This window comes from Dermochelys coriacea, chromosome 1 (assembly GCF_009764565.3).
Source record: "Dermochelys coriacea isolate rDerCor1 chromosome 1, rDerCor1.pri.v4, whole genome shotgun sequence".
NCBI classification, from domain to species: Eukaryota; Metazoa; Chordata; order Testudines; family Dermochelyidae; genus Dermochelys; species Dermochelys coriacea.
Genome location: NC_050068.2, coordinates 286,904,323 through 286,916,499, shown reverse-complemented (window position 1 = coordinate 286,916,499; position 12,177 = coordinate 286,904,323). Strand labels below are relative to the sequence as shown.

At 42.6% G+C, this 12,177-nt stretch overlaps 1 protein-coding gene across 4 annotated transcripts in view; it reads right to left on the bottom strand.

Moving 5' to 3' along the window:
• PTPRR (protein tyrosine phosphatase receptor type R) overlaps positions 1-12,177 on the bottom strand; it is a 191,988-nt gene that overhangs the window by 79,793 nt on the left and 100,018 nt on the right. For all 4 annotated transcript variants that reach the window (XM_038411493.2, XM_043493408.1, XM_043493412.1 and 1 more), the window contains one exon: positions 3,679-3,834. In XM_038411493.2, the coding sequence (XP_038267421.1) occupies positions 3,679-3,834 (156 nt within the window). The remainder of the gene's footprint in view (positions 1-3,678; positions 3,835-12,177) is intronic.

Here is a 12,177-nt window from a genome sequence, read left to right as displayed (position 1 = left end):
GGTTACCTGAAAACCTTCCTGTGTTTCAGACATCCTACGTGGAAAACTGGATTAAAAGCAGGAGCTCACTGAGCATCAGCTGAACTTCCCTTTCATAAGTAAATAAATGCTGCCATGTACCTCCCCATCTAAAGATCAAATAAACTAGAGAGTTAACTAGGTAACATAATTTTTGAACTATTGGCTGAAGGACTTTAATTACTTTATTTTTAGTACATTAATGGAACAGTAGAGCTTTTTTTTAAATGGTAGAACTTATTATATAAGTAGTTGAGTCTACCGTAATTCTTCTCCATTACAAATGCAGGGCACATTTTCTCCTGATTTTGTTTTTCTCAAAGTCAGATCTAAACCATTTTGAAACGTTAGGTAGTGTCTATAAAATGGCAAAAATTACACACCACAGCTCTAACACTGACTGACATGCCATTTTGGAACACCGAAATACTACGTTAGCCTAACGAAAGAAGTCTGTTCCCTTGATTCTAATGTAGAGCAGGAAGGACAGCAGAACCCTTACTTAAACTCTTCTGTAATTATGATAGCAGGGGTTCTGGACTATTGTAGCTGAGTCACTTCATGTCTATGATAAGAAAATAATTTGTGAGACAGTATCAATTTGTTCAGGACTATTTGTTCTGAGGTCCAGGAAAACTGATAAGACGGGGCTATAAACAATTAAGTTAATTTAAAACAGCTTAGTTGTTAAGCTCCTAGAGACAAAAGCTTTGCTGGTATAGTCCTCCTTATTGAGAGCAGAAAGTCGGAGATGGTAAGAAAAAAAAAAAAGCCTGTCAGCAGAGACAGACACTGAAACTTAAAGATGCAAGGGTGTGCTGATTAAATGAACTGGAACTATAACATATGTCACTAGCTAAGTGGCAGTATAATGTAATGCTTTGATTTTCTCACAGGGCTTATCTACACACAAACTTGCACCAATTTAGTTTAACTGGTGCAATACCCCTTAAGTTTGTTTAACAATAGTTTGTATCAATATAGCTTGAGTTAGTATGGAATCAATTTAAGCTAAATTGATATAAACAATTTCTAAATGGATTCAAGAATGTCTATGTAGGGGGTTATGTATGTCTGCTCTGGTTTATCTAAACTGATTCAAGCTAGTGTGCAGACAAGCCCTCGGTTTTTTATAAATTTTTTTTTCTATGATAACTTTGGACCTACTCTGTTATTAAGGCACCTCCTGTGGACCACTCTCAGGGACAAAGGAAATGAACACCTGACCTCTGGTAATAGAGAAAGGTGGGAGAGAAGAAGCACTTGACCAGTAGCACTCTGTGCAAGGCATGGGCAGAAAGTTGACCATTCTCAAAATATGCTTCCAACACACTGGCTGCAGTCAGTAAGGTGCATAAGTAAAGCCTGGGGACCACAGACATTGGTGTGACTCTGGTTATAGCCCCTTATTGCCTCTGTCCTGTAAACATTTGTTCTTTGGGTGGATTTAGGGATACATGAAAAATTGGTCAGTTAACATGGCTGGGAGGTGAAGATTAAATGTAGCTGTCTTTTAGTCCTTGATTTCTACAAAGACTTACACATGAGTAGTTCCACTGAAGACAGTGGGACTAGTTACACATGTAAAGATAAGCATATGCATAAGTCATTGCAGGATCAGGGCCTTATTTATGTAATCTGTTAAAAATGGAATAAAGACATTCAAATAATGCTCTTGTCTTCCCAATAGCATTAAACCCACCTGACTTTATGAGCTATTTTGTATGAAGAATTCTAGAGAAAACTCCATGAAACCTTTATCTTTGTATTGGCTACATTTATCTGATTGACAGAAAGAGAATTCAAATACTTAGTAATTCTAGACTATTGAAACTGAGGAATGACAATTTACTATTTCATATAACATAGGTGAGATTTCAAAGTCAGACAGTCTGTTTTTTCAGACAGTCCTTCCTAGCTTGAAATCATTTCTCCATTCATAACAGTTATTCACATATGATTTCTTCCCTTGTCTATTTGAATTGTTATTTGTAATTGAAGTATTTGGAATAATCATACCTCTCAAATTCATACACTTCAGCACTAAAGTAAATTCTCATTTAAAGAAAGTATTTTAGGGCTGCAGCCCGGGTAGCTGATTGGAGTTGTAATGAACAGATCTGACATTAGGACAAGATTGCTTAGCTTCACTTTGTGATCCTATAACTCAGTGTCCTATAACCTCAGTATCTGCACCGTGAAAACCCTTTCATTTCCATAATTTACCTGCTGTAGGAAACACATATGACTTTGGTCATTATAACTTGTTTTTTATATTGCACTTTTCATACTGAAAATATATTGCAGCACTTTACACTGAATTAGAACTTTCAAATGAGGTAGAAAAATGGGAGTTCAGCAATTAATATAGGCTAATATAGGCTAATATAGCACCCATTATGCACTCAGCAATGGCTCACACACAGGCCTGGACATAAAAGCCCTGATCCTTTGCTAGGCATAGGAATCAACAGGACTGGGGCGGGGATGGGGGACTGGAGCTGATCAAAGTTTTTTATTCAGAATGTTTTTTTGACCAAAAACTGCTCTGTCATCAAAATAGAAATTTGCACAGGAAAATCTGTTTTTGATTAACTGTTTTGAGACGGTTCATGAAATTGACCTCACAAAGAGTCCAAGGGGCTTTATGTGTAATTATAGGCTTCCAAGCACAAAACAAAGATCCAAAGTGATTTGATTATAGCCTGATGTGTGTGTGAACTCAGTGGTTTCCTTTCCTTTTTTCTTTAATTATTATTTCTTTTGGTGTCACGAGGAAAACCCACAGTCAAATATATGTCCAAATACAATGTCTGCAGAGCACTGCCGATGTGGCAGTGCTGGTCCTTTTTTAAATAAAAGTGGTAATAAAAAATAGCAAGACATTTTAAGGGCTCTCTCTTTTTTGTGCTAGGTAAAAAAATAAAGTGGGAAAACTTTCAAATCTCTCACTCCCAGAAAACAAAGTCAGCAATAGATAAAATAAATAAATACAATGCTCCCAAAGCCATTCAAGACACAGTTTAACCCTGTATGGACCAAGCGGGAGGTTGGACTTGAAGTGGAGAATTATCATGAAATCTGAATTCTATTTGTGTCTTCACAGAAGTCTTCAGATCAGCCAACTCACATATGAAAGACCAAAGTTTCTTAGGCCATGTCTATATGTACAGCGATGCAGCTGTACCAATACAGCTGTGTCACTCCAGCACGGCTGGTGAAGATGTTCTATGCCTACAGGAGAGAGCTCTCCCATCAGCGTAATAAAATCATTTCTGCGAGTGGCAGAAGCTATGTCAGCAGGAGAAGCTCTCCCACCAACATAGTGCTGAGCACACGAGTCCTTATGTTGGTGTAACTTATGTCTCTTGGGATGTGTGTGGATTTTTCACACCCCTGAGCAACATAAATTATGCAACATAAATTGTAGTGTAGCCATAGCCTGAATGATTATATGATCCATTCAAGCTTTATTTAAATAATTTAACAGGATTATTTTTTATTATTGCCTTGCAATAATAATAAAAACAACTTTTATTAGCCATACATTCTCCTCAGTATCAGTACCTTAGCCTAAGAACTAACACAGATCTTAATAATTATATTTAGAGTTGACTAATTTACAGTAAACTCTAATATGTTAGACACACGATAACTTACCTCCGGGGAAACCTCTGTAATTCCAAACTGGGATAAACTTTGATGCAGAATATTGATATTAAGTGACCGCAACACTTCTTCAGATGGAAGAGCATCAGAAATTCCTGGTTTTCGATTTATTGGAGACACGAACAGCTCAACGCAGTTCTTCTTCCCCTAGATAACACAAATAATATAAAATATTTGATTCTGAATCATTCCTGCCAGCCACAATTTTTAATATTTTAAAAAATGAAAAATATAGTATAAAGAGGATTGCAACTGCTCGCTTGCTCTCTTTCTCTACTCACATTCCATTTCGAGCAATTTAAACTTCACAAGATGGATGATAAAAAATATAGTATATGCTGTGTTTTTTCTCTCTCACTCCCAATTAGATTATCCTCACCTTAAAATCACCATCTTTAAATGTTTGTCCTTCAGCAAAACTGCTTTGCATCATGACATGTTGGTGTTTTGTTGTTACTTTGCAATCCAATGTCAACACATTGCAATTTTATGTGACGCTGAGGCACAATATTCTCATTGCAATGTCATGCTATTAGATGCTACAGCAATGTGATAGGATCCTAAAAGTCAGCCTGGAAGTTGTGTTGACTCCATAGAAAAGTCTGCTTGTGTTTCTGGTATCTTGCAATGTATTGTTACAGGATGGGGATAAATTAATTAAAACTGGAATAATCTTGGTTTTTTTTCAGGAAGTATAATCATCCTACTTCACTACTTTCATTGTTGTTGTGAAGAAACAAATATGACCTTGCTATATTTAAGGTATTGAGCCATTACATTCAGAAGCATAACTTCACAAACATCAGATTTAATGGGACACTTTCAAGGATAATTAGCTTAAATTTGACCTCCATAGAAACCATAGCATACACAGAGGCTGCCATTTTCTCCTATAGGGTTGTGCTCCTACTTAGAATAAACTTTTATAGTTTCCATTGATTTCTTCATTGGAAGCAGAATTTGCCATTCCCCCAGAACACAAGTGACAGGAGTTCAGTCCCCACAAACCTATAGATCTTGTGGATAAGCCAGATGAAAGAGCACATTCATGGAGATTCCTTGCCTCCATATTGCCATGAATTCTTTCCTATCTTCTACTAGGCCCCAGACCCTACAATTCTTGCAGGAGGCAGGTTGCCAGAAGCTCTACCACCACAGATGCCCCTGGAGCAGGGTTGTTTCCAGATTGCAGAAGGGGAACCAGTGTGATTTACCACAGATTATTACTCTCTGTGGTTTGGGGGGGGGGCAAGAGATTCCAGAGGAGATCCGCCACCCTCTTTTTCCTGTCCCATTCACAGAGTCAGAACCCTATAGCCCCAATGGAGGGGTTTCTATGGGGTTTGTGGAAAGGGGGAGCTTGCTGAGGAGGTGCTTTTCCCACCTTTTAGTGCCTCCCTTAGGTAGGCTCTCCTTTGCTTACAGAAAGGACTTTATACCTTCTGTTAATATAGGGCTTTGTTCACAAGCAGTGTTGTATCGAGGGAACTGCTGTCTAGTTGTAATAGCAAGAGGAATAGGAGTAAGGATGTTTCAGTTACACTATTAATGCGCGTGACTACTGACTCACTGTGTGATCTTGGCCAAATCATATAACCTCTTTGTGCCCCATTTTATCCATTTAGAAAATGGGTAGATTAATACCTTCTTCACCATGGGTGTTGAGCAGACCAATATTAATTAATGTTTCTAATGTGTTCTGGGCTAGGTGTAAGGGCAAAATGTTAATATGTCTACCCTCAAACCACAAATTAAAAGAGAAAGTAAGAAACCACGGAGTCAATGGGAAAACACAATATGCAGATGCTCTCAATTACCCAGGCTCCTCAGAGCATATTAGGAAAGCTGCTACACAACATGTTATGACAGAGTATTTGAGGACCCATAAGGAAAGTTCCTCTTTTAGTTGCACTTTTCACTGTGTATGCCTTATAACTTTAACATTTTGGTTAATGTGGGGGACAAGAAGATTGAGCATTCCCTGCCATGAATGATGTTCCCAAAGAAAATGAAAAGAATGTCATTGCATTGCTATTGATCTTTCCTTTTGTACAGCGTGTGTGATCCTTTAACAAAGACATTATTTGAAAGGTATTTTTGATCCCTTTTGGCATATAAAATTCTATCATACTAGGAAATACATTTATATTGAACCTGTCAATCCTCTTCACTGGTATTCAGCCCACACCGTGCCTGAAAAAAGCCACCCTCACTTGGAACAATAATGGAATACTAGCAACACACAGATTGTATGGCTTTTCTGTTTAATGGCAGAAATGCCCTGTGGAAAACAACAGTTATCGATTCCTACAGTGAGCCATTAACATTAACCTTTAAGTACTTTATATAATATAGTAGTGTGACACTCTATACCTCAGGGGAGTGCCCTGTAATCCCCATATTCATCATTTGTGTAAAACTGTGATATTGCATATAAATCATGCCATGTAAGGGATCACAGGAAAGATTATGATCTGCTGAAACCCATCGTTCTATCTAAATAAGTATATCATTAGTTCATATAAAATTATAAGATTGTGTTGTATGGTTGTCACTAAAATATGCTGTGAGTTTGGGAATTGCCCAGGTTTAGCACCCCAGAGACCACAACCAGGGAGGTAACCAATGTTTGAGCGTCTGTCGAACAAATATCAACTGCCATTGTCCGGCAAGGGAGTTACAATTCAATGGCTTACTTGAGCAATTCCCCTGGTGTGGCCTTGTGCAACTTAGCCTGGGAACTCAGCAATGCCCCTCAGACATGTCTGGACTTGTGTTCTCCAAAAGGCAACAAGAACACTGGAACTGAGGAGACTGCTCCAGTGTTAAATGGGTAGTGATAAATGGCTCCATGTCTAGCTGGCAGCTGGTATCAAGTGGAGTGCCCCAAGGGTCGGTCCTCGGGCCGGTTTTGTTCAATATCTTCATAAATGATGTGGAGGATGGTGTAGATTGCACCTTCAGCAACTTTGCAGATGACACTAAACTGGGAGGAGAGGTAGATACGCTGGAGGATAGGGATAGGATACAGAGGGACCTAGACAAATTAGAGGATTGGGCCAAAAGAAATCTGATGAGGTTCAACAAGGACAAGTGCAGAGTCCTGCACTTAGGACGGAAGAATCCCATGCACCGCTACAGACTAGGGACCAAATGGCTCGGCAGCAGTTCTGCAGAAAAGGCCTAGGGGTTACAGTGGACGAGAAGCTGGATACGAGTCAACAGTGTGCCCTTGTTGCCAAGAAGGCCAATGGCATTTTGGGATGTATAAGTAGGGGCATTACCAGCAGATCGAGGGACGTGATCATTCCCCTCTATTCGACATTGGTGAGGCCTCATCTGGAGTACTGTGTCCAGTTTTGGGCCCCACATTACAAGAAGGATGTGGAAAAATTGGAAAGAATCCAGCGGAGGGCAACAAAAATGATTAGGGGACTGGAACACATGACTTATGAGGAGAGGCTGAAGGAACTGGGATTGTTTAGTCTGCGGAAGAGAAGAATGAGGGGGGATTTGATAGCTGCTTTCAACTATCTGAAAGTGGGTTCCAAAGAGGATGGATCTAGACTGTTCTCAGTGGTAGCAGATGACAGAACAAGGAGTAATGGTCTCAAGTTGCAGTGGGAAAGGTTTAGGTTGGATATTAGGAAAAACTTTTTCACTAGGAGGGTGGTGAAACACTGGAATGCGTTACTGAGGGAAGTGGTGGAATCTCCTTCCTTAAAAGTTTTTAAGGTCAGGCTTGAGAAAGCCCTGGCTGGGATGATTTAGTTGGGGATTGGTCCTGCTTTGAGAGGGGGTTGGACTAGATGACCTTCTTAGGTCCCTTCCAACCCTGATATTCTATGATTCTATGATTCTATGCTCCCCAGGCTCACAGGGAGAGCTCACATATGAAAGACTAACCAACTTGCAGTATCCAGTAGGGTGAGAAAAACTGCTTAGTCCAGATATTGCCTAGTCTAATGAGATTCAGAATTTAGACTGAGTGCTGATCTTTTATGGTCCTTTGGTAGCTCTCTGACTTTTGCCTATCACTTATAATTAAGGCTGAGAGTTTATCACGGAGGTCACATAAATCACAGATTCTGTGACTTTCCGGGACCTCCGTGTCTTCTGCAGCAGCTGGTGGGGCTGGCCTGTGGGCCTTTTGAAGAGTTCGGGTAGCCCCTGGGCCAGCTGCACTGGCCGCTGCTGGGGCAGTCTCGGGCCACTACCTTCTCCCCCTCCCAGCAGCAGCAGAAGTTTGGGTGCGTGTGGGAGGGGGCTCAGGGCTGGCGGTTGGGGCATGGGAGGGGGTGAGGGCTCTGGGTGGTGCTTACCTTGGGGGTAGCGTGACCAGAGAGCAAATGTGAAAAACTGGGATGGGGGTGGGAGTTAATAGGAGTCTATATAAGAAAAAAACCTCAAAATCGGGACTGTCCCTATAAAATTGGGACATCTGATTACCTTACTTGGGGAGCTCCCCGGAAGCAGTGACATGTCCCTCCCTCTCAGCTCCTAGCTCCGCGCACTGCCTCTGCCTACAGGCACCACCCCTGTGGTTCCCAGCTGTTCTGGGCCACGGTGCTCGAAGCACCACAGGTCCGGCAAGAGTACTCTGAGAAAAACGAGGCTTACACACAGCTTTGAGTTATTGGCTTTATTGAAGGTTAGTGACCCACCCGCAACGGGGACTCCAAGCGTTGCAGTCACAAAGGCGGGAAACCCAGCACACCGGAGCTTTGCCTGGGATGGAGTCCAACGGAGGGGCAGACAGTCAGCGTTAATAAGCATTACACAAAAACAGCTCATGAATATAAAATTAGGTGCTTCTTAAAGGGGGGCTTTCTACTACCTGGCGAAGGGCCATGCAAAGCAGCTATGTCCTTCAAGAACTATCTATATCCTGCAATAACACAGCAGCTATGTCCTTCAAGAACTATCTCCTACAATAACAAAACAGCTATCTATGTCCCACAGTAGCTTCTCAGCTCGAGAAAGCGAAAGTTCCCTAGCTAGGCTGTAACAAAGTCTTCCGCAGTCCCTTATACCAGCCAATGGGAGCTGTGGAGCTGGCATTTGGGGCGGGGGCAGCATGCGGAGCTAGGTGCTGAAGGAAGGACATGTCGTTGCTTCCGGGGAGCCAGGTAGGCAGCTTGCCAGCCCTGCCAACTCCCCCGCCCCATCAGCACCAGCAGGGGTCCCGGGCCATGCACCAGTACTCACCCTCCCGCCCCAGCCCCGGGGTCCCGGACTGCTCTCCCCGAGCACCCTGGGCTGCCCCCTTCCTCCAAGATTTAGTCAGGGATATATAGTACAAGTCACGGACTGGTCACGGGTCGTGAATTTTTGTTTACGGCCCGTGACCTGTCCATGACTTTTACTAAAAATACCCATGATTAAAAATGTAACCTTACTTATAATCACTTAAAAGCTGTCTTTTGTAATCAATAAACGTATTCTGAAGTTTATCCTTACCAGTGATTTTGACTGAAGTGCTTGGTAAATCTGCTCAGATTACAAAGGCTGGTGTATGTCCACGTCCCATCGATGAAGTGATGAACCAATTCATAAGTTTGCACTGCCCAAGACAAGGTCTTGAGCAGTGCAAGACAATATATTCTGGAAGTACAGCGCTGGGAGCTGGGGGGATTTGGCTGGTGCCTTTCTCTGTGTGATCCATGAGCAGCTCTGGGAGCATTCATGCAGTCTGGCGGGGTGTGGGGCTCCACATGCAGTTGTACTGAGTAGCAACAGCTCCTGGAAGGGTTTGCTGCTTGTCACCAGTAAGGCATTGTGAGAGACAACCTACATTAGTGCGTTAAGGGGGCACAGCGCTCCCACAGTCCCAGGTTGCACCTCGAGGATCCCTGCACAAGTATAGTATACTTCTTTACATACTATATATTCACCAGATATTAACAATCTTAGCTAGTTTTAAATGGAAAATCACAGATTTTGAAAATTATTTTTAAATGACTTATTCTCCTTCCTTAGAAACAAAATGTCACCAGCTTTTGTGAACATGGTACCTTAGGATCTACAAGATCATTCCTGAACACATGCTGCTGAAGCCCACTATCAAAGCAGGAATATTAATATCATAACAAGACATTTAATGAAAAGCTCAGATATTATGGTGACGATGACTTAGAAATGTATCAGAAATAAACAGAGACAGACCAACATATAGTCTGAGCAGGAATCACATGTATATTTGAATGAAGGGATGGGGTATAAAGAAAATAAGAATAAATTTCCTTCTGGAAATGTACCATAGAATTGACTAAAGATTAAGAGATTTATAGATTTTAAGGCCAGAAGGAACCATTGTGAACGTTTACTCTGACCTCACGCATAACACACACTATAGGACCTCCTTGTATTAATTCCTGCATCAAGTCCCACAGCTACTTGAACTAAAGTATATCTTTGAGACGAAATCCAATCTTGATTTTAAAATTATCAGTGACACAGAATGTACCACAACTTATGGTAAATTGTTCCAATAGTTAATTGCCCTCACTATTTAAAAATTTGCACTTTATTTCTAGTCTGTGTTTGTCTAGCTTCAACTTCCTGCCATTAGATTTTGTTTTAACTTTGTCTGCTAGACTGAAGAGCCCTCTACTATCAAATTTCTGTTCCCCATGTAGGTACTTAGACTGTGATCAAGTCCCACCTTAACTTTATCTTTATCAAGCTGAATAGATGGAGCTCCTGGAGTCTCTCACTATAAGGCAGAGGTCTCCAAAGTGTAGTGAGCATCCCCCCAAGGGGGCTCGATGGGACCTTTGGGGGGCATGGTGGGTCCAGGCCAGCCCCCATTGGGGGTGGGGAGTGAGCGCCACCCAGCCCCTCCCTGCCCTGAGCTCTGCTCCAGCCCTGCCCCCAGCCATGACCCCAGCTCTGCTCCCAGCCCTGTGCCTGGCCCCATTCCCAGCCTCGATGCAGCTCCATGCCTGGCTGAGGGGCCTGGCTGTAGCTCCGCTCCCAGCCAGGGCTGAGGCTGGGGGTGGGGCCAGGAATGGAGCCACACCTGGCTGTGGGCCTTGCTGCTGGCCCCCACCAGGGCCTGGTTGCAACTCTGCTCCCGCCCCCAGCCCTGGCTTTGGCTCAGTCCCCATCCCCAGTCTCATCCCTGGGGCCCCAGCCTCGGCCCTCTTACTCCTGTCTATGTCCCCCCAAGCTGCACCCCACTCCTAGCTGTGGCTGGGAGGTAGAGGGGAACTGACAGGGGTAAGGTAGGTACAGCCCTCAAAAGTTTGGGGCCCACTGCTATAAGGCATATTTTCCAATCCTTTAATCATACCTGTGGCTCTTCTCTTAACCCTCTCCAATTTTTCAACATCCTTCTTGGATTATGGACAACAGAACTTGACACTACAATATTCCAGTCGTGGTTACACCAGTGCCAAATACAGAGGTAATATAACCTCCCTCCCTTCAATATTCCTGTGTTTATACTTCCATTGATAGAGCCCCACGTGGATACAAAATCCATCTCCACAGATATGGATATCCGCAGATATAAATCGGTATCTGCCGAGCTGCAGGGCTCTACCAGGAACTGCAGCAATGAAACCTGCAGCATGTTGAGCCTCCACTCCCAGGAGCCAGTACCCTGTGCCGGCAGCTCCTCTGACATGGATATACGACCTCCAGCCCTGCCGTGGTCTTGCTCATGTGTGCAAGCGTCTCACACGCTCCCAGACAGGAGACGCAAACCGCTGCATGGAAAGGACTCCTGTCCAGAAGCATGGGAGCCATTTGCACACACCAGCACGACCATGGACAGCTCTATCCCTGGATTGCATTAGGCCTGTTAGCCATAGGATGACATTGCGAGCTCATATTAAGCTGATTGTCTGGAAAAGACTTGAGGATCATGGATAGTCACTGATCCCCCAAGATAGAGTCCCCCGACCTGTACCTATGGGTTTCATCCTTTTCTCCTAGATGTATGATCTTACACTGAAATGCATATTGTTTGCCTGTGCCCAGTTTACCAACCCATCGAGATGTCTCTGCATCAGTGACCTGTCCTCTTCATTATTTACCACTCCCTCAATCTTTGTGGCATCTGCAAACTTTATCAGTGACAATTTTATGTCTCTCTTACCCCCACGCCAAGTCATTGATCAAAATGTTAAATAGCATAGGGCCAAGAAAGAACCTATGCCTGTGGGACCCACCTAGAAACACAGCATCTTAATGAAGACTCCCCATTTATAAGACATTTTGAGATCTCTCATTTAACCAGTTCTTATTTCATTTAATGTGTGCCATGTTGATTTTGTATCATTCTAGTTTATTGATCAAGATTTTGTGGGGTACCAAGTCTAATGCCTTACAGAAGTCTATTACTTTATCAGTCAAATTTGTACTCTCATCAGAAATATCAAGTTAATTTGACTATTTTCCATAAATCTGTGCTGACTGGCATGAAATATATTACTCTCCTTGCAGTGTTTATTAATCAAACCCCAGATCACCCATTCTATTATT